This window comes from Octodon degus, unplaced genomic scaffold (assembly GCF_000260255.1).
Source record: "Octodon degus isolate 3935 unplaced genomic scaffold, OctDeg1.0 scaffold00154, whole genome shotgun sequence".
Taxonomy (NCBI): domain Eukaryota; kingdom Metazoa; phylum Chordata; class Mammalia; order Rodentia; family Octodontidae; genus Octodon; species Octodon degus.
In genome coordinates, this window is record NW_004524730.1 from 461,202 (window position 1) to 484,698 (window position 23,497).

Below are 23,497 nucleotides of genomic sequence, written 5' to 3' on the forward strand. Positions count from 1 at the left end.
AATTATATAAATAGAAATGTGTAAAATAGATTAATTAAAAATACCTTGATGAACTCTGCATTCATATAGCAATCATTCTGTTGCCATATTTACTATTAAATTTATTAAAACAAACACAAATATAATGATGTATACAAGATGTTTTAGGTAGTAGGTGCTTAGATAGCGAACTGTACATGTCATAGTTCCTGCCGTCAAAGATTGTCCTAATGATGGGGGAAGGTAAGTGATTTCTCTTCCTTTCGAGGTATGTGATCTCGGACAGGTGTGTCTGAATTATGGAAATGATAAGTAGTACCCGTCTCACAAGCGTCTGCTGAGAACCTAGTCGATTAGTACAGCTCTGTGCTGACGGTTGCTTCACTAGTGCTTGTCGCAGTGTCTGACATGTGGCTTGGCATCACTAGGACACGTCCACGGTGGCTTTCTAAGCCTGTGTCAGGCATATGTTGTTTTTCCTGTTCTTTTACAAAACTCCTTCTCTGAGTATGGAGGGATACAATTCTTAGTACTTTCTTATCCATAATTACAGCAAAACTTTATAATAATATTAGCAAGTTCTGAAGCATTTAAAAAGTAATATCTTCACTATTTTAAAGAGTATGGACTTAATATATTAAAATTTGTATTTTTTAAATTAACTTTTCTGTATTTAGGGTTTACAGGGTCTCACTACATAGATCACACTCGTAGTGGGTCTCCTATTTTCAGCCTCCTGAGCGCTGGGATTGCAGGCGTGTACCACCATGCCCAGTCTCAGTCACCATCTCAGCGTGCCCTGGGGGCAGGGCTGGCACCGGATGGCAGGGGTCAAACCCTGGCCGCTCTGCTTTGCCTAAGCAGGTGCTTTAATCTGCTAAGCTATCAGGCCAGCCGCCCTAAAATTTTTAAATTGAGGCAAGTTCAGTGTGAGATCTTTTCAATAAGATCCCTTGCATTCCAGCGTGCTGCAGGTAAGGTACAGCTTTACGGAAGGAAGTAAGAGTGTGATTTCATTGTTTGTAAGGGACCATTTAAAAGCTTCTCCTAAATGGGGAATTTCTTTAACTTTTTTAAAGGTCCAATCCCATAATGATGAATAATGACATAAGGAAGTTATATTCAGAAAATTTCAACATAACTTTTGATTAAGCTTCAGTCTGAAAAAAAAGGGATGTAAAGAATGCTCTAGGTAAGACAATGTAGATAACCTAATTTACCTTGTTGTTATTTTTAGGATGGCCTTGTTAAAGCAGATATGGAAAAATTGACATTTTATGCAGTATCTGCTCCAGAGAAGCTGGACCGAATAGGTTCTTACTTGGCAGAAAGGCTGAGCAGGGATGTTGTCAGACATCGTTCTGGGTAAGGAAGCTAACTGTTGCTACTCTAGCCTGTTTGGAAAAATCTTCTTAAATCATCCTATAAATTGTTCTGCCATCTAGACAGACAGAAGCAATCTATAGAGGATAAAACATTACAGCACTGTAAGAAGAAACATTCAAATCAATATAGATGCTGCAGCTCGTATTTCCTGGTGGTCAAGCTTTGTGAATATTCTCGCGTTATTTAACAGTTACATATTTTCTTTGGCATCTATTAATTTTTGGATTTACTATAATGAAGCATAATAGAGGTCAGCTTTCTTTAGTCTGTTGCTGCGACACTATAGCTGGGTATGATGGCCCACACCTGTAATCCCAGGGCTTGAGAGGCGGAGGCAGGAGGATTGCTTCAAGTTCAAGGCCAGCTTCAGTTACAGAGTGAGTTCAAAGCTGGCCTGGACTGCATCCTGAAATCCTGTCTCAAAAAGACACCAAAAAGAAAAAAATCCATGTGATACTATCATTTAAAAATAAATCTCTGAATTGAAAACAGTTCCTGGTAAACAGCTGATTTTTTGCACAGGTTCAGTTTCATGTATCAGAAGGGTAAGAAAGCAGCGCTAGCATGCAGATCAAGTGGATGCCGGCGGGTCAGCTGTGCTGTCTGTGTTGCCTGGACACGAGCGGCTGCCTTCTGAACCCCTTCTTTATGCTTGAGAAGGAATAACTTTGCAGTTTGGATAAGTTTTCAGCGCTGTCAGTTTGCGCTCATAGTTCCCGACAGTATCATTCTCCACGGGATGTGCTGGCTTTCTGTGCCTCCACATTGGTACCACATATGCCATTTCAGTATAGTTTTTCAGTTTAATAAAAGTAATCTGGAGACTCTGAAATTTCTAATGCCTACAAGTTTTAAAATCATCCAGTTGTATAGTAAAATTCATAAAACTTTATAATATTCTATTGTTGGTGCTGTTTTACCAAATTACATGTAGAAATACAAATTGATCGTGGTGGTGATTTAGTAGCATTGTTTCAATAATTATATTGGCTCATGTACAAATAAACACATTTAAAAGTCTCGGTGATGTCCATGTTTGCACGGAAAAACTACACAGAGATAATGCTAATGTAGAGCTGAAGTAGTTGTCTTGCAAAGGAGAAAATGGGATAGCTTTTGTTTACTTCAATATGTGTATTATTTATAATTTACTAAGACATATGTGTTATATGAGAATTGGTTTTACTTAGAGGCTACTAAATTTGCATTTCTGTGTTCTGTGCATTTAAATAAACTTATTTTAATTATTTCACTGAGAAGTATGTTGGAGAATTAAGAGAACACGAATGCTTTAATGCACTTTTCTTCAACGTCTAGGTATGTCCTGATTGCCATGGAGGCCCTGGACCAGCTGCTTATGGCCTGCCACTCTCAGAGCATCAAGCCGTTTGTGGAAAGCTTTCTGCATATGGTGGCCAAGCTGCTGGAATCGGGGGAACCAAAACTTCAAGTTCTTGGAACAAATTCTGTGAGTAAAATTATTCCTTATTAGGCTTAATTAGCATATCTAGAGTTAATGTCTTACAATGTTTTTACTTGGTAAATGCCAGTTCCTGCTTCAGTGCATTTGGACAACTAATACAGATAAAAATGATTACAATACTTTGCTTAATGGTTTCGGTTTCTCTTTATAAATATCTGTGATCACCAACCGTAATGGAATCCTTCCTATTAGTGAATTCATACCTCTCATTTTTATTTTCTCTGGGTCACTTGCTATGTCTGCTAACTTTGTATTTTATTCTTCCTTTGAGTTTCAAGCCCTTTCAGAACTAACACCTTATGCATTTTATCCTTATAAAGTACATAACTCAGTGATTTCTTTTTGATATTAGTGGAGTTGTGTATTGGTTTTGTCCCCATTTCTTCCCTCCACTACTCCTGAAAACCACTAATCTACTTTTTCATGCTAATCAATTTTCCTATTCTGGATATTTCAGACAAATGGATTCATCTATTATGTAACCGACTGTGTGTGACTTCTTCCACCGAACCTAATGTTTTAAAAACTCGTGCAGATTGTATCAGTGCTCCATTCCTTTCTGTGACTAACTAGTATACCATTGTGTAGGTACACTATATTTATATTTGTTCGTCAGTTTCTGGACATTAGGATTGTTTGCACTTTTTTGGCTGATACAAACTTTTTTTTGAAATGTATTTCTTGCAGGGTTTCACTATGCAGCTCAGACTTGTAGTAATGCTCCTGTTTTGGGATTACAGGCATATGCCACCACACCTGGACTCGGTAGCTGGCTCAGCACACCTGGGGCAGGGCTGGTGCTGCCTGTGGTGTCTGGGATGGAACTCTGGTCCCTGAGCTTGCCTGAGCAGGAGCTTAATCTGCTGAGCTATTTCACCGACCCTAAGCTGATATAAACAGTTATTTAGAAGTATATGTGTACTCATAAATTTTTTACTGAATTGGGCACATACTTAGGAGTATAATTGCCAAGACTTGGTGTTTCAAACTCTTCAAAATGGTTGCGTTATTTTATATTCCACTAGCAGTGTGCGCATGTTTCAAATTCTTCACATTGTCACCATGACAATGTGACATTATCTGTCTTTTTTATTATAACCGTATTAAAAGCTCTAAAGTGGTAGTTCATAGTAGTTTGGATTTTTGTTTCTTTAGTAACTACTGATTCTGAACCTCTTTGACTACCTGTATGTCTTCCTTGGATAAATGCCTGTTCAAATGGTTGTTTATGTTTTAATTTGCTTTCTCTTCTTACTGCAGAGCTATAGATATTCTTTACATTCTTTATAAAAGTCCTGTATCAGATTTATGATTGCAGGTACTTTCCTCACTTCTGTGGTGCGTCTCTACTTTCTTGATGGTGTGCTATTATTCACTTTAAATTTTGAAGGCTTTAATTTTTTTTTTTTTTTTTTTTTTTTTTTTTTTGAGGAACCGGGGATTGAACTCAGGCCCTTGCACTTGCCAAGGAAGTGCTTATTCCACTGAGCCATCTCCCCAGCCCGAAGGCTTTAATTTTGATGATGTCCAATTGATCTGTTTTTTCTTTGGCCACTTTTTTTTTGTGCATTAGTCTCATATCTAAGAAACCATTGCATAAGTCAAGATCACAAAATTTTATCAGTGATTTCTTCTAAGCATTTTACAGGATAGGTCTAGTATCTGGTTTGAGTTATTTTCTGTGTATGATGAGTCAGGGCTCACTTTCATCCACAGTTCACATGTAGCTATTCAGATGTTCTCTTACTGTTGAAAATATTTTTTTCTGCAGCAGTTAGCTATCAAAATAGTATTTTCCATCTTTATTCCTTCTTAGAGTATTTCTTTATGTGAGTATAACAGAGAAACAAAATTAAAACACAGTTGCAATGTATGTTTCTTTTCTTTCTTTTTTTTTTTTTTTTTTTTGTGGTACCAGGAATTGAACTCGGGGCCTTGCGCTTGCCAGGCAAGCGCTTATTCTACTGAGCTATCTCCACGGCCCCAGTGTATGTTTCTTGTCTTTAGTTTTACTTTATAACTTTTAGTCCTTGTTAGGAAGCTGTAAGACATTCAACGTGTATTAATATTGTTTATTCCCATCCATGTTTTTATCACCAACCAATAGAATCATGTATCATCTACTGTTATTTGTGGATGATTGTTTTCTGGTATGGGGACAGGAAGAATACGCTGCCACCATGATCCCAGAGTCCAGCTGCCTTGCTTTGAATTATGCCTATACCACTCTCGGTGTGTCTTCAGCAAGGTTTTTAACTGTTTTATCCCTTCAAATTTTTATCTGTGAAATCAGGATATCATTAGTTCTAAACTTAGAAGATTGTTTGTGATACAACTTAATGTGTAAAAAACTCTTGGGACAGTGCATGGCATTCTTCGTCATTATTACTGCTAGTACAGGATTGTTACTAAATAAAAGTAAGAGTGCATAAATAAAATTTTCATTCAGAAACCCTTAATACAACTTTATCTATTTATTTCAAGGGAAAATACTGTGTATTTTAAGATACAATTAGTTAAGTAGACTAAGTGATTAGTTTACTTTCAGGAAAGATAGTTACTTCAGGCCTCTCATTTCATTTACAATTCAGTAAGGAAAATGTAGGAGAAATGGTTTAATAACTGGGTCATGAGGTTAATATACACTGTAAGAATTTTTTTGCTTATAGCCAGAAGTGCCATTACGATCACTTTACTGGAGGTCTGGGGAGGTCTAAGAGCCTGCCTGGCAGTACCAGGATCTGGCTTCCATCCCTGGTACCGCATGCTGTGCCGACCTCGCACCCAGCTGGCCTCGCAGCCCAGGCGTGGTGGAGGATCACTGGGTCTGAGCTGCGTAGCGAGAGCCTGTACCAAATAAATAAATTAAAAAGATTTAAAAACCATCACTGTACTGAAGTATTAGGGCAAAAGACCAAGATCCCCAGGAATCTACTTTTAAATGAATATGCTAAAGAATTAAATACTGTATGGTTTTGAGCAACATTATTTCTTTATTTCTTGGAAGCCTAAATTTTAACTATTGGGTTTTATTGAGAGCCTTGAATTGTTAGACATGGAGCGTATAGCTTTAATATTTTTCTATTTCTTAGTGGTATTCGTACATTGTCGTTCATCATTGGCCTCTTGTGCCTGTGCCAACACAGTAGGACGTTCACAGATGCACTTTATTTAGCTTTTTCTTCTTTTCAAAAACGGTGCAAGATACTTTTTATTTTTACCTCTTTTTTTATGTACTATTTTAAATGTAGAAAACTGCAGAAGGGGCCCTGGGGAGATAACTCATCAGCCTAAGTGCCTGCCTGGCAAGTGCAAGGTCCCAAGTTTGATCCCTGGCACCACAAAAAACAAAAACCAAACTTAGAAAAGTATGGAGGATAATATGCTTTAATATATAATTATTCATGGAAGAAAAATGTGAAGTAATATTAATACAATTAAATACAGGCTGACCTCCTTTAATCTAAAATGCCTGAAAATCTAAATTTTTTGAACACTGTGATTGATTTTCAGATAAGAGATGATCCACTGGTAAAGTCCATGCAAATATTCCAAAACCTGAAAGACTTTGAAATTTCAAACTTCTGATTCCAAGCAGTTTGGATGAGGGATGCACAACCTATAATAGTTTCTGTTAATAATAGTACATAGTGATTGTGCAGTAGTGCTGTATACAACAGCAGGATTCAGTCTTAAGTCTTATGCCAGAGTTGGCATTATATGCAATATAAATACTCTCATTTTTATAGATTATGACTGAGAGAAGTCGTAGATTTCTCTCCTTTTGCTCTCCCTCTTATAGTCCCTTCATGCACTTAGTTTTTTATAAGCTTCCTTCCTAATTTTTAACCATTTTCCTCAAGTATGTTGACAGTCATCTCTGAAGACCAGTCATTGAAAGAACACACTATGTGGGCACACTGATTCTCAGCCAGGGGCCATTTTTCTCTCCCGCCTCTCTCTGGGTATTTGGTAGTGCCTGATGATGGTATCTTTTAGTTTTCTAGTAGGAATGTTCTGGTGGTGTTCAGGAGGCAGAGGTTGCTGCTGCCCCTTTATAGCACACAGGAAGGTCCCCGTAACAAAGGTGTTAGCAGGCCCTAGAGCTTGGTAATCCTCATGGTGAGAAACCCTGCATCCAAAGGGCTGCATTGCTGCTGCCTGTGTTGTACCTTTGAAACACATCCAATTCCTCACATTTTAGGTGGCAAAAGAATACAGGTGTACCTGAGGTCACAAACATTTTTGTTCATAAATGATTTGGTTCACAATCAAGCATTTGATAAAATTTTGCTTTTGTTTTCAAACTCTGCATCAGGTGACAACCACAGCTATGCCCATCATTCCCACAAAAACACAAGAGTGGCCTTTTCCAAAATCATAGAAATAAATTATGTTTATGAACCAAGGTACCATTGTGGGACATATTTTTTTTTTATTATACATGGGCTATTATATGCAGGGAGCCTTGCTAACCTCTGTTTGGTTCTTATCTGAAGCTCCCAGCAGCTCTTGAGTTCTGCACTCCATTTCACAGGTCACACGTCTAGCTAGTAAGAGCCAGAATCCAAACCCAGGTCTTCCTGAGAAGTCTTTCCGTAATGTCTGTATGGTATCATGTCTCATTTTTCTGCATTCCTACATGTGATAAATGTATAATGGTAGTGCTTTTATTTTTATTAATATTCTGTCACAGTCCTTATGGGTTTTGGATTTGCCGAAGAGCTCTCAGAATTAGGGGAATTGAAAGAATTTTTCCAATCAGAGAATCGGGAAGAAAGATAGGCTTTTTGCAGTTCCTCTGAGAAGAGCTGCCCTTTTTAAAATTATCTTCTGTATGCCCAAGTGCAATAGGAACTGCTTCTGTAAATGATCACTCCAGTTTTAATTTTGTGAATTTCAATTAAAAGAGATAAGGAGATTTCTCATTAAGTTATCTTGAACATTGGATATTTTACTGTGTATTTTTGTTGTTTTCTATTGCAGCAAATTTGGAAAATCCTAGCAAATATAAAATAATAAATTGAAATCAAAGTCACTTATATTTCCAAAATTCAGATGTAGTCCCTTAATACTTAATTTTTTAATTAGAAAATAGAGAACATATTGTATATGTAGATCCTTTTCCATTTAAATTTTTGAAGCATTACTCATGTCATTCATTTTTTTATGAAAAGTATACATATTTGGTATAATTTCTGAAACTATTCATATTATTAATCTAGAATAGGAATTTTGAGAATTGAACTCAAAACTCTATACTGTAAACTGTCTTGGCCACTTTCATCATTTAGTTCCTGTGTCACTAAGGACAAGGGATGTAAGCATCACTGTTCCTGTCTAAAAACAGAGGTAGTGACATCTTTTTAGGGTTGTTGGAATGATTAAAGAAGAACTCATGTAAAAATACTCAGCACAGGGGCTGGAAAAATAGCTCAGTGGTATAAGCACCTGCCTGGCAAGCACAGTCCTGAGTTTGATCCCCAGCACCAAACTAAATAAATACTTAGCACAGTGTAGGTACAGAACAGGTAATACCAGGCAAGCACAAGGTCCTGTGTTTGATCCCCAGTACCTAAATACATACATACATACATACATACATACATACATACATACTCAGCACAGTGTAGGTACAGAACAGGTAATGCCAGGCATTTAATCTGAACCTGGTATAATATCAGTGGCCCTTTTCTACATAGTATAAGTCATATAGTATAAGTGGCTTAGCTTAGACAAATTAATTAAAAATTTTTAATATCATTAATTTAAATCTTCCATGTTCATTTCAATTTTATTTACAATAGAAAATTAGTACTTCTGATTATTGTAATACTTTGGTCAATTAAAGCATCAGTCTGTGAAGTTGCTGGGTAGGGAGTATGGTAAATGTGTGGGTGTTTAAATTTATAACTAAACTAACAGTAGTTTCTTTTAGCTATTTAGTATGCAGAAGTAGTAAGTCATCAAGTAAAAGAGAAAGCTGGATAAGTTGTAAAGAAAATTTATGTTAATGAATAGTAAGGGCCAGGTCTGTGTCACATTAGGGTATTTAAATTTTCCAACAGATGTAACTCTAAAGAGGTAGAATAATTCTACCTCCCATTTATCACCTGCCTATCAATAATTCTTATTATCTCAATATTTTTTTCTGAGTTTGTCTTGTTTTCTTCTGTTTATGTTAATTTTCTTGTCTCATCTTTTTTGTATAATTTTTACTCACTCATGTGCCTTACTGTCTAGGAATATTTTCTACCCACAATTAAGAAATAATAGTGTATAAAGTAGTTTAAGCTCATCACATAAAGAAACATTGCCAGAATGCAGGAAATTTAGAGGAGTTTTAGACTAAGGTGTCTCATAAGAGCCTGGGCTCCCTTACTCAAAGGGAACTAGATTGGAACTGGATTACATTCAATACTGCTAATGCTATATACTTGATTTTCTAAGAGTTTATCGTTTTAAAAACTCCTTTTTTTGTATACATATAAAGCATTTAGAATTTTGTATGTTTTATTTTCTTTTGAGTGTTGCTTATTAGTATAACATAGAATCAAAGTAAATTGAGTTTGTTCGAAATTTTCAAAAAGTTGAGGTATGTTATTTTTGTTTTTTAGTTTGTCAAATTTGCAAACATTGAAGAAGATACACCGTCCTACCACAGACGTTATGACTTTTTCGTATCTCGATTCAGTGCCATGTGTCATTCCTGCCATAGTGATCCAGAAATACGGACTGAGTATGTATTGTTTTACTGTATGATTTATAGCAATTTATCCATGAATATTAAGTTTATGTATTGCATAACTGGTGATGGAAAAAGATGGGAGTATGGGTGAAACAGGTTTTCTGTTGTCAATATATGGTATAACAACTGATGGAAGTTGTAAAGTAAGAGTGCTTTTCCAATTCACTCGCTAAAATTTACTCTGTAATGTCCCTTTGTGCTGCTCCTGCCTGTCTCACATTCTGTTATTCTGTCATTTTCTCCTCTAATCCGGTCACGTGGATGTCCTGGCTGTCTCTTAAGCAGTTAAGACACACTTCCTCACTCTCCTAAAGAATATTGGTTTCTCTCCCTTAGAACAATTCCCAAGTACCCATGTGGCTTGTTTTGACAGTTTGTTCGTATTTCTTCTCAAATGTCATCCCATCCCCAGAATTCTCCCCAGCCACCCTGTATTTATAAACCTCAATTCTCCCATCCCACTCATAGTTACTTATATATTTTTATATTTCTTTGTATCTCGCCTCTCAATGGAGTATAAATTTAAGGATAATAAGGCTGTTTTTTTTTTTATGAATCAGACATGCTCTGGTTTATTCACAAGCTTATCTATTCACAAAACTCAAGTGATCTTGGACAAGTTTTCAGCATTCCTTGATTTCTCCGTTTACACATATGCAAAAGGAAACAGTGTTTGCTATAATTAAATGGGATACTTCAAAGCATTTGGCAAAAAGAATGTTAGTAATAAACAAGAAGTTTTCATTCTTTCTACCCTATTACTTTCCTTACTCTTCTATAAAATAAAAATAACAATGAATAGAGGAGGGAAGAAAACTGTTAGTCTCCCTTCAGCTCTCCTTCTCTTCTCCTCTTCCTCCTTTCTGTGCCTCCCTCACTTACCTCCTTTCCTTCTTTTTTCTTTAAATTAATTTTATTGAGGAAAAAATGCCATTTGACAGCTTCAAAACAGGTTGATAGGAGAATTACAACAATTAATACATTGCATATTGTTGTCTTTCTAGTAGTCATTCATAGCACAAGATGCAGACATGATATCCTGTCCAAACACTATTAGTACAGATCTTTCTTCTTATTGAATTACGAGAAAGTAGCTATATATCTATCCTATTTTGTATATGCAGATCCAAAATTGTCCTTCATTTATGTCACCTTTTTTTTGTTCAGTTTTGTCAGAGATGGGTATTCCATTGCCATCCAAATATTGTAGGTGCATGAATTCAGCAAAATATTCCATTATAGTCCAGTACTCCACAATAGTAGTGCGTTATCCAGAGGACTGCCAAGTTCTAATGTGATGATTTGAGCCTTCCACAGCTCAGCATATTAACATGGCTTTACTTTTCATACCTCGTTTCTACACTTTTCTGCTGGATGGTTAAGACCATGATAAAGAAGACCTATATAACAAAAAATGTAACTTTTATGTCTGACACGGTCAGTCAAGTCCCCTCAGGACTTATCCCAAAACCCTGTACTGCACTTTATAGATCATTTTTCAGTGTCAGCCATGTGGATGAGTCCTGGCCATTGCTTGACCAATTTGCTCTCTGTGAAAACCTGAGAGAATGTTTTCTCTTCATGTCACTCTCTTTAGGTATACATTACATCATCGATCACTTCCTCTGTGGCCCCATAATCTCCTTGATCAGAAAATTCGGGGCACAACTGAGTTCATGATGTTATAGTACAGGTTCTCCTATGTGCTGAGTCCTCACTGACCTTGAAAGGCTAGGGCTAAAATGTTGGCTGTCCTTGCAGCCCTCTTTTTTCTCTAATTTTTGGTCTGCAAATTTAGGTTGTTACCCCTCCAGAAGAGAAGCATATTATTGCCCTACAACATATGCAGTTGAGCTTAACCTCACTGTGTCTGAATATCAAACATCTTAGGCATAAGATGGAGCATCCTTTAAAACAAACAAACATTTACTTGTGATACAGTCTGGCCATAATTGGTATGTCAGGACAAGCAGTACGTGTTTAGAAGACCAGAATGACAGGCATTCCAAACATGACCCCACTATTACACATTGCTATCTTCAGTGCAGTCGCTCAGTTCACAGGTATCAGAATTTATAGTTAGGGTGAGAATCCCACCAAGTAACTGCTAGTTTCAACAACCTGCTGATAGTTCTCAAGGTCATTGCCTTACCCTTCTTGTATGTATAAATGTATAGCTTTGCCCCTGTCAGCTCAGTTGGTTAGAGCATGTTGCTAATAAAGCTGTTTTGAAGATTGTTGTATTACTAAGCATAGTGCTCCACAAATAGTAAGCTTTCAAGGAGTACTTTTGGAATAGATAGAGATTAAGAATGAATTGATAAGTCATCATAAGTCTGCAGTTTTTGTTATTTGGGCATTCTTTTAGATATAACTTAGTAAAAAATCTAGAGTTGAATAATTATCTGTGACACAGTGTGGTTGATGCTGTACATAGTTAGAAATAAGAGAACCTTCAGATGAATTAAAACCAAAATGGCCTTTGTAAATATGAAAAGTATTTTAATTTTAAACTCTTAATAAATCTCAAAAGAAAGAAATCAGCCTGAATTTAGAGTTTTTGTGGGCAATTAATAATTATGATTTAGCATGTTTTGTGATTTTTACTTTTAAAACATGAGAGCATGTGGAAATATAACTAGCTTTTAGTTAGAGTTTATAGGCTATAGTGTAGGTTTATAAGAACAAAACAAGTGAGGAATTTATCTTAATATGGAGAAATAATGAGATAATTTAATAGCTATCCATCAGATATGTTTCTTTGTGGCTCTATTAAGGTTATAATGTTTTCTCAATATAACATAGGCTAATTATATTCCTCTTACATTTCTTTAATGTGAAGTATGATGCCTTTGAGGTAAAAATACTCTAATTCCTCTAATAATTAATTTCTTATTTCAATCATTACTCTTTTTTCTTCCTAAAGAACATCTTTGTGCTCCTGTTTCCATTGCAGTCCTCCTCCCTTTGTATTCCTCCTGCCTGTCTCACATTCTGTCATTTCTCCTCTAATCCAGTCATGTGAATGCCTTGGCTGTCTCTGAGGCATTTGAGCCACACTTTCTCCCTCTCCTAAAGAGTATTGGTTTCAGAGAGCTGCAGTCTGTGGGCCCAGTGCACATAGGCACAGAGCTTTCTTGGTGCGATTAAAGACCTTTGGTGGACTCTGGGCAGCCTGTGGGACTACATCTGGGTGATTACTGGGAGCTTCAAAAATGCTAAAATGCAGGGAAAAAAGGCAAGCTCCACCCTCTGCCCATCCCAAAACAAACCCGGGAGACAAGGACATACAAGAACTTGGTAATTACACACTTGAAGTTTCTGAAATGATAGCAACTGAAGTAAAGAAATAAGTCCATCAGGCTATAGAAGAAATAGGAGCAGACATAATCTCTCAAGTTGAAAAAGAAAGGACAACAGTCATGAAAGAATTGCTCAGCACAGCTAAAGAAGACATAGATAGAAAAATAGGGGAGAATAGAAAAGTGATGGAAACACTGAAGGACCAATACAGGAAAGAATTAGAATGCATGAAATAGATTCAGACAGGTATTGAGGATATTAACAACTCCATTGAAAGCTGGCAAAAGCATTTGAATGAAACTGAAAATGGACTTTCAGACCTCTGCAGTATTGTAACTAATGAATGTGAAATAAAAGATTGCTTAAAACTAAGAAGGAACCAGGAAATAATAATTCAGCAACTACAAGATGACACACAAAGAAAAATAATATAAGAATAATAAGTGTTGGGCCAGCCAAATAGCTCAACAGATGAAAGCACCTGCAAGCAGGCACGGGGCCTGGCCTGCTGTGCCAGCCCTGCCCCCAGCACACGCTGAGATGGCAGTTGAGACTGGATGTGGTGGTATGTGCCTGTAATCCCAGCTCTTGGACGGCTGTGAACAGGCCTTCTACAAGTCTAATCTAGTAGTGAGACCCGGAACACCCTGTAGACTCTTCCCTAAAATACAAAATAAATAAATAAATAAATAAATAAATAAATAATTGGTATCAGTGAAGCAGTGGGAGACAGCACAAATGACGTAAAAAGACTATTTGCAGAAGTACTAGCAGAAAAATTTCCAAACATGAGTAAAGAATCTGACCTACAGGTAAGTGATACATATAGAATTCCACAAAGCAATAATCACAATAAATCTACACCTAGACACATAATAATCAAGATCTCAGAAATTCAGCTAAAGAATAAAATATTAAATAAAAGCTGCTAGAGAGAAGAAACATTACCTAGAATGGAAAGCACATCAGAATCACGGCATATTTCTCAACACAAACCATCAGATCATGAGTTTGGAGTGAAGTATTTCAGGTCCTCAAAGAAAATAACTTACAACCCAGATTAATGTACCCTGCAAAACTATCAAATGCAATGGGGAAATAAGATCCTTTCATGACAAAGAACAAAGAAATTCATGACCACCAACCCACAAAGAGTACTGATAGATATTTTAGAAAGAGAAGGGATCACAATTTTAAGAAAACAGGAACCTCCAAACAGAGAAGTAAATAAAAAGAGGGAAAAATTATAGAACCTATACCAGGAAAATAACAGGACAGAGAAAACCCAGTATGTTTCAGTTATAACCATCAATGTAAAAGGCCTCAATTCATAAATTGAAAGAACAGACTGGCAGAGTGGATTAAGAAACAAAATCTAAGAACACACTGCATCCAAGAAACACATTTAACTCAAAAGGAAATTCACAAACTAAAAGTCAGAGGGTGGAAAAAAAAAATCCCCCATGCCATGGGAAATCAGAAAAAAGTAGAGGTAGCTATCTTGGTTGCTGACAATAATCAACTTCAAATCAAAAATCATCCAAAGAGATAAAGAAGGTCACTACATACTTGTTGAGGGAAAACTGCAAGAGGAAGATATAATAATAAATATATATGCAACCAATATAGGAGCACCTTCCTATATAAGTCAAATTTTAATAGATGTGGAAAATCAAATGGGCAGTTATACAGTGGCAATGGGGGACTTTAACTTAACACACTGCTATCACAAAGAGATAGATCCACTACGCAAAAAACATCAGCAAAAAAATAGCAGGACTAGACCAAACTTGTGAAGAAATCGACTTGTAGATGTTTGCAGAGTGTTTCACCCAGGAACAATAGACTACGCATTCTTCTCAGCTGCACATGGTACATTCTCCACAGCAGACCATCTACTAGCACACAGAGCACTCTTAAATAAATGCAAAGGAATTTAAATTATCCCGTGCATACTCTCTGATCACAGTGCAATAAGACTGGAAATTATTGACAAATTACAAAAACACCATAAACACAAGGAAGTTAAATAACAACCTCGCGTACAACCACTGAGTCACAGATGAAATTAAAGAAGAAATTAAAAAATATTTACAATCAAATGAATACAGATACAACTTACCGAAGCCTGTGGGATGCAATGAAAGCTGTCTTTATAAGATAGGGACAATTTATAGCAGTGCATTCACTTATTAGGAAAACAGAACAAGCCCAAATAAGTGATCTTATGCTACACTACAGGCTCCTAGAAAAACAAGAACAAGTCAAGCCCACAGCCCAAAGAAGGTAGGAAAATAAAGATTAGGGCAGAAATTAATGCATTAGAGTTGAAAACAGTACAAAAAATAAATGAGTCAAAGAGTTTGTTCTTTGAAAGAACAAATAAAGTTGATAAACCTCTAGCCAACCTAATTTTAAAAAGTGAAGAAAAAATCCAAATTCATGCAATGAAGAATGAAAAGGATAAAATCACTACAGACGGAGAAATTCAGAAGATCATAAATACCTACTTCCAAAATCTTTATTCTTACAAGATGGAAAACACAGAGGAAATGGACAGTTTTCAAGATACAGGTATCTTGAATGCCAGTGCTGAGTAAAGAAGATATACAGACTCTGACTACCCCAATAATGAGAAACGAAAATATAATAAAAAAATGTACCAACAAAGAAAAGCTCAGGTCCCAATGGATTCACAGCAGAATTCTACAAGAAATTTAAAGAAGATTGAATGCCAGCTTTGCTCAGACTCTTCAATGAAATTGAAAGAGAAGCAGTTCTCCCAAACTCATTCCTAGAGGCAAGTATTACTCTGATTCCAAAACCAGGGAAAGATTCAACTAAAAGAGACAGCTAACTATAGGTCAATCTCTCTAATGAATATAGATGCAAAAATTCTCAATAAAATAAAAGCAAACAATGCAGCAAATCATCAAGAAGATGGCCAAGTGGGGTTCATCCAAGGAATGCAGGGATGGTTCAAAATATGCAAATCCACAAATGCAATATACCACATCAATAGAACCAAGAACAAAAGCCACATGATCATCTCAATAGATGCAAATTCATTCATGATAAAGACCCCATGGGGAATTGGAATAGATGGTGTATATCTCAACTTGATAAAGCCATCCATGAGAAACCAAGAGCCAGCATCATACTAAATGGACACAAACTGAATGCCCTGACTTTACATCAGGAGTAAGACAAGAATGTCCACTGTCTCCACTACTATCAGTATAGTTCTGAAAACATTAACCAGAGCAATTAGACATGAGAGATAAATAAAAGGAATAAGGATTGGAAAAGAAGTAAAATTATTATTTGCAGATGACATGATTCTCTACATAGAGGACCCCCAAAACTCAACCAATGGTCTTGTACATTTAATCACTAAATTCAGCAATGTAGCAGGATATAAAGTCAACATACAAAAATCAGTAACATTTTTGTACACAAAAAATTAACACAGAGAGAAATTAGGTAAACCATGCCTTTCACAGTAACATCTCCAAAAAATGAAATACTTAGGAATCAGTATCACAAAGGATGTAAAATATTTATACAGTGAAAATTATGAGAAAACAGATTGAAGAGGATTTGAGAAAATGAAAAAATACTTCATGCTCCTGAATAGGAAGACCCAACATTGTGAAAATGGCCATACTCCCAAAATTGTTATACAGCTTCAATGCAATCCCTGCTAAAATACCACTAGTATATCTCACAGAGCTAGAAAAAACTTCTCAAATTCATTTAGAACCAGAAGAGACTCGGAATATCAGAAACAATCCCTCCTCCTCAGGGAGGAGGTATGATAATCCCTGACCTAAAATTATGCTGTAAAGCTACTATGATAAAATCAGCATGGTACTGGCATAGAGACAGACCTGAAGATCAGTGGAAAAGATTAGAAGATTCAAAGGGAACTATAAACACACTCAGCCACCTTATCTTGATAAAAGGGCTAAAGAGGCTCACTGGAAGAAAGATAACCTCTTTAATAAATGGTGCTGCAGAAACTGGCTTTTCACATGCCGAAGGCTAAAACTAGACCCAAGCTTATCACCATGTACAAAGCTACAGTCAAAATGGATCACATATTTAAATGTTAACACAAATAAGTTTTTTTTTAAACTTTGGATACTTATATTCTATTGCACAGATACAGGTTATACAAATTAGTAACACAAGTTATTAAATTCCAAACATTTTCTAAAATATTATAACTACAGCAAATGCCTGACATAATGAAACATCAAGGTGAAAATCATACTCTAGATAGTTAAATGCAACAATGAAAATACTGCACATTTTAATTAAAGGGAAAAAATGTGCTTAAATGCTCTAATAAACTAGGTAGCAGGGCAACTAATACAAACAAGTCACCGTGGTCCATTTTAATATATGCATATATGATTATTCTTTATATAACCCCTCCTCTTGAAAATGCATAAGTAAAACATCCAGATAAATAATTTAAAGAAATTTTAATTTTTCTTAATACTTAAGATCTATGGTACACTATCATGTAGACTTCATATGCTTACAAATTCAAACATAAAAGACACTACACTTAGAAGGAAACTTTTTTAAAAAGTTTTTAATGGAAGTAATGAGATAAAAAGATAGTGAGGCCCTGTTTGCTACTTACTTGAAAGAAGATTTTTAAAAATAATCACTGCACAAAATACAAAGGATGTGGTTATGCTGTGGCATTAAATTTTTCTCCATGTTTTTCTTGGCTGTTCAAGAGTGAATTTCCACAGCAAATTTGTTTTCAGAATGCCAAATTGTGATACAATCGCTGGCTTCACGTTTCTGAATACCTTTAATAGTTTCTCTGCACTGCAATTTGTAAGTTTCCTTGTCCTGGCACAGTCGATAAACAAAGAAACCCAAGCCATCAATGTTTTCAATTCGATCAGTAATAACCATGTTTTCGTGAATCAGGTATGACTGAGGCAAATAGGTTCCAGCCTTGATGTTGATGAGTAACTCCAACAGGTTTCTGGGAGGCATAACAATGCAAGTATTCAGAGGGATCACACAGCACTTTCCAGGTTAAGATCTAAATAGGCAGTGAGTTTCTTGTTAAAATCATGAACAATGTTGGCAGGATCACCATCTGCAAATTCTGGAACAGGCACACTGATGAATTCAATCTCATTTTCTTTAAAGATCTTAATATTTTCTTCAGTAGCAAGCAGCTGGGGCATCTGCAGAAGGCTCATTTAGGATGACATCATCTTTAATGTACTTTATTCCACAGTGGTACGCGTCATCTGGTTGAAGTGCAAAGTATTTGTACAGGTATGCTCCTCCTAGAATGACCCCTGCAAGTATCAATGCTAGTCCAAAGCACATGCACCAACACCAGGCTCTTCTTTGGCCAACTGGTACCACATCATTTAGGTGCTTGCAGTCCAAGGCGACAGCACCCGGGAGGATGATGAGCGCCTCCTCGCCACTCTAGCTCATCAGCTCGTCCTTCTTGATGTCCTTCTAGGCCAGAGCCGAGTGGAACGTCACCCTCACGATGGTGTGGCCTGGGGTGCCCCAGAGCAGGCTGGAGGCGCATGCTATGGGCTCCCTGCTGCAACTGCAGTCTCCTTGACGCTGCTGGGGCTGTGACTCTGCGGACGCTGATGGGGTCGGGGAGCTGCGCAGTGGCTGAGGCAGCTACAAATACCTAAGTTTTCTGGAGGAAAATGTAGGTAGAAATCTTAAAGACATAGGCATAGGTAAAGAGTTCATGAATAAAAACCAAACTGCATGGAAAATACTTCAAAGAATCAACAACTGGGATCTCATTTTTTAAAAATTTTCTGGACTTTAAGATAAATCTCCAACAAAGTAAAAAGAAAACCAACACAATGGGGAAAAGAAATTATAGCCAACTGTCGCTCAGACACAGGCCTTCTATCTAGAACATACAAAGAATTTTTTTAAAAATTCAAAGACGCAATCCAAAAACAGGCATCTATGATGAATATACACTTCTCAGAGGAAATACAAATGGCAAGTAAATGTATGAAAAGATGTTCAACATCATTGGCCATTTGAGAAATGCAAATTAAAACAACAGTAAGTTTCCATCTCACTCTAGAAAGAATGGCTAACATCAAGAGGTCAGCCAATAACATGCTGGAGAGGCTGTGGAGAAAAAGGAACCCTTCTGCACTATAGGTGAGAGTGCAGACTGGTACAACCACTGGAAATCAGTGTGGAGAATCCTTGAAAAGCTAGAATTGGAGGTCCCATTCAAGCCAGCTCTTTCTCTCCTAGGTATTTCTCCAGAAGAACTGAAAATATCATACCACAGCAATATACATGCACCCATGTTTATAGCAGCACAATTTGTAATAGCTAAATCCTGGAAACAACCGAGATGTCCACGAACTGAAGAATTGATGAGGAAGATGTGTTTTTATACAATGGAGTATTATTCAGCTGTAAAACAGGATAAATTTGAGTTTTTTGTGTGTAAATAGATGCAACTAGAGAACATACTCTGAAGTGAAATAAGTCAGGCCGGTATGTGCAAACATCCTGTTGTTTCCTTGGTGTAAGAACCTGAAAGAGAAAAAATGGAATCTGAAGGGCGTGACAGATACTGGGAAAAGACGGTATACAGACAACTTACTCAAAAGGAAAGAGTTGCTAAGTTGAGGAGAAGTACAAGACAGAGAGTGGGGGAAAGACTTATCATGTATGTAAGTAGGATGGCTTGGACAAGTGTACTTGTACTGCACGCTTCTGCTGGTCTACGAACAGAAGCAGTTAGTGCTTTAACTTGTTTCATCTCCTTTTCTGAATTGTTTCTCCTTATTGTCTTAATTTCTTGTGCATTTCTTTTTTCTTCTAATTTTACATGCATATATCTGTTAATATGAATAACTGGTTGGAAGGCAACACTGTATTGCAACAAATACTGTGAAATTCATGTTATTGAGTGAAAATCTGTATCAGTTGTAGTTTTTACAACTGTTTTAATTCTGATTTGTAGTCTCTTCAAAAAATAAAGTTTTTTTTTTTTAAAAAAGAATATTGTTTTCTATACCTAGAAGAGGTCTCTAGATAGAGGTCTTAGGTTTTTCTACCTAAAATTGCTTTCAAAATTCTTTCACATGTAAATTAATGACAAGTGTTTCTGATATCCACAACATTAATGAAGGGGTGTATTTGATGAATTCAGAAATTTGAAAGGTTATACAAATACCTTATTATTAGGTATTTATCGCCCCCTAGTGAAATTTCATGTCTTTTTTTTTCCCCCAGCATACATTATTCTTTCAGAATTTATTCTTTTGCACCACATGCAGTGCGGGGCCTGTCCCTGGGCATGCTGAATTGGCAACTGAGTCCAGGCGTGGTGGTACAGGCCTGTAATCACAGCGCTGGGAAGGCTGAAAACAGGAGGATCAGTATGAGTTCAAGCTGTGTAGTGACTCTGCACCAAAAAGAAATAATAATAATTTATTCTATTAAGAGAATAAAACATAGTTTAAAAAAAGCATTAGAAATGATTCAAGATTTCACTAAACAAAATGGTAAGAGTTCAACAGTGGTTGCTATATTACACATTGTTGTCCTCAGATTAACTATTCAGATTGCCAGATATAAGCATGCAAAATCAGTCAAAATTCAAAAGAGGAAAAAAATGTAAGCATTAATTGTCCTTTCAGTAGACCAGTAGAAATCAGCAGTACAATTATACAAGTTATCCTGTGCATGTATTTTTTGCCTTTCCTTCTTTCATTTCTGCTTTCTCCCCAGTCGGTCCTTTCCTTTGAACACTTTCTTTCCCTTTCATCGTTTCTATTGTGCCTTTGGGATTTTATTTGCCCTTTCGTGTTTTTACACTAGGGAGATAATACGATGCTTACACATACTTCCATCTAATAGTTTCATTAGTGTGTAAGAGGGAAAAGTTGGAAACGAGAAGCCTTTTTTTTTTCTGTAGTGCTAAGGGGTTCAAATTTGTTCCCTTTTTTAACTCATACCTGACAGTCTTAAGGTCTAAATCTAATTTTTCAGGAACTTTACTTGTAGAAATCATCATCATCAGGTGATTGCTTATTATCAGCCAAATAGTTAAAAAGTATATGAATTAACTCATTAAATCTTGACAGCATTCCTGTACCATAGGTGTGACAGACAAATGCTCTATTGTATTGTTGAGGAAACTGAGATTCCTTTGGATGTCATGGCTAGAATGTGCAAGTGGGCTGGTTATTAGGTCTGGATTGGGTGCCACATGTGGTGTTCAAGGAGCCTTGCTAATCCTTGCAATTATACGTCTCTTACCCCCAGTAAAGGTGCTTGCTGGCTGCTGCTACTCCCTTTAGGTGCTTATAAGGCATGATACAGGGGTCATCTTGTTTGGTCATTTGGTTTGTTGCTACCATATGCTTGACCATCTTGTCACCAAAAAAGTAGTGGCAGGTAGGTCGAGCAAATACTTTTTGTGTGGTATTAGGCTGGCCCATGTAGGATAGCTGCCGCTTTGATGCAGGCCGAATTTGGCTTTATGATTTCCTGCTCACTGTCTTTATCAGCCGCTCTGCAGTGACTGCTTTATGCCTAAGGGTTGGCACAGCAGTCCCTTCTCCTTCATCTATAGCTTCCACTCTTTAAGCTGTTTACGGTTTCTGGAGGATAGTGTTCTGTAAGATGAATAAACAGCTTACTAAATTGGTGAGTACTGCAAGTAGTAGGATAAAGGTAAATGGGGGGGGAGTAAATAGCAGTATAAAAAAGTAATTTGCTTAGAAAGAGCATGTTTTAAGAACCAAGTTAGCTATCCTTGTTCTGCCATTTTTATAAGCTGTTTCCTTGTCACTTTTTCTCATTCTTGAATCTGTAGTGTTTCTCTGTCTGTCTGGCTTTTTCAGACAGGGTCTCTTTGCACCTCAAGCTGGGCTTGAGCTCACTTTGTAGCCCCATGTGGTCTGCATCTCGCAATGATCCTCAGCCTCCTGAGTGCTGGGATTACAGCTGTGCCTCACCAGGCTGCCCTTCAGTTGCTTTCTTCCTTTTTTTTTTCCCCTTTAAGAGTAGATGAAAGCTTGAGGAATTTGAGGACTGTGAATTGGAACTTGAGAGTAGAGCAGCATTCTCTCCCAAAACCGATAAATTTCAAATTACACATTTGATAATGCATGTATGTCTTCAGACTTATATGTGTTGCTGAAGATATCAGGATATAGTTCTTATTTGTACATTTAAAGAAAGATTCTTCAGAGATAAGGGGGAGTACTTATCTTTTTAAGAGGAATGAAGAACAGTGGAGTCCCTTCTGCCTCTAGGGAAGGACAGTGAAGAAGTCTGAAGAAACCTGGCAGGTGTTCAGGAGCTAAGATCCTGGTTCCACTCAGCTTGGAGACTGCTAGGCAGGGAATAGAATACTCCTCATGCTAGTTTGAGTTACTATCATCTTCTGAAAACCTAGGCTTTTGATTTTACTTCTTTGAAAATAAATAAGTAAGTAAATATTTACATACTAAATACTTCTGTGTTTAACAATCCCTTTAAACTTTAAATACTTTCAGAAGATACACATCTTTGGCTATGTGTTCTATTATTTCATAGACTTAATGTGTGTTATTTTAAGGTACTTTTTTGTTGCAAGAACAATATTTACTTGTTTTTTTTTTCTCCCAGATAGGCAAACAGATTTGTTTTAAGTAACTTTTTCATGGCTTGTTTTATTTTTCCTCATAGAATACGAATAGCCGGAATAAGAGGTATTCAGGGTGTGGTTCGCAAAACAGTTAATGATGAACTTCGGGCTACGATTTGGGAACCTCAGCACATGGATAAGATTGTTCCATCTCTTCTGTTTAACATGCAAAAGATAGAGGATGTTGACAGGTATTCCATGAAGAGGTTCGGTTGAGACTGGGTTTTTGTGTATATGTGTATGTGCTTGCCACGATAAAAATATTTTATATTTAGTTTTAAGAAAGTAGTAGCCTTCAAGTTAATTGAATTTCAAAGTGTGTATATTTCTGGGAAAAATTAATCTGTGGTGATCACATTAGGTTTTCCAGGTCACACTTATTGCTCCTTTTATTGTTGAGTGTCCAGATTATTACTTTAATGTTGCTAAATGTTGTCAGCATGAGAACTTTGCTTTCCTTTGTTTTCTTTTTTGCTGGTACCAAGGATCGAGCTCAGGACCTTGCGTTGCCGGGCAGGTGCTTTTGCTGCTGAGCTATTTCCCTGGCCCTGGAGCTGAAGTTCTTTCATTCTGTAGAGTGGTAGCATGTCTTATTTTAGAGAGTCAGAATAACCAACATGATGATAACAGTAGCTATTCATTATGTAGCTGGATTTCAGTGAGACTAGATGCTGTTCTTTTCTCATTCATTTTTCTAAGATATTTTGAAATGGAACATTGTTTTTGATGTATGCTGATTTTCCTTTCTCCCCTCAGCATTCAGTTGCAGCAGCAATTCTGTGCTTTCGTTCCTTTTTTCTTGTGCACCAAGCATGCGTTCTTTCCACATTTCCATTGCCCTACATAGCAGTTGTGTTGATTAAGCCTCAAACACAGGATTCTCCAATTTGGCTTGTTACTTATAGCCTTCTTG

The 23,497-nt window shown here is 36.7% G+C and overlaps 1 protein-coding gene and 1 pseudogene across 1 annotated transcript in view; one reads left to right on the forward strand and one right to left on the reverse strand.

Moving 5' to 3' along the window:
• Efr3a (EFR3 homolog A) overlaps positions 1–23,497 on the forward strand; it is a 74,288-nt gene that overhangs the window by 2,073 nt on the left and 48,718 nt on the right. Inside the window, exons 2-5 of the mRNA XM_023702604.1 lie at positions 1,217–1,344; positions 2,683–2,833; positions 9,466–9,587; positions 22,626–22,775. Of these exons, the coding sequence (XP_023558372.1) occupies positions 1,238–1,344; positions 2,683–2,833; positions 9,466–9,587; positions 22,626–22,775 (530 nt within the window). The 5' untranslated portion in view covers positions 1,217–1,237. The remainder of the gene's footprint in view (positions 1–1,216; positions 1,345–2,682; positions 2,834–9,465; positions 9,588–22,625; positions 22,776–23,497) is intronic.
• Positions 17,649–21,859, reverse strand: LOC105743707 (annotated as a pseudogene).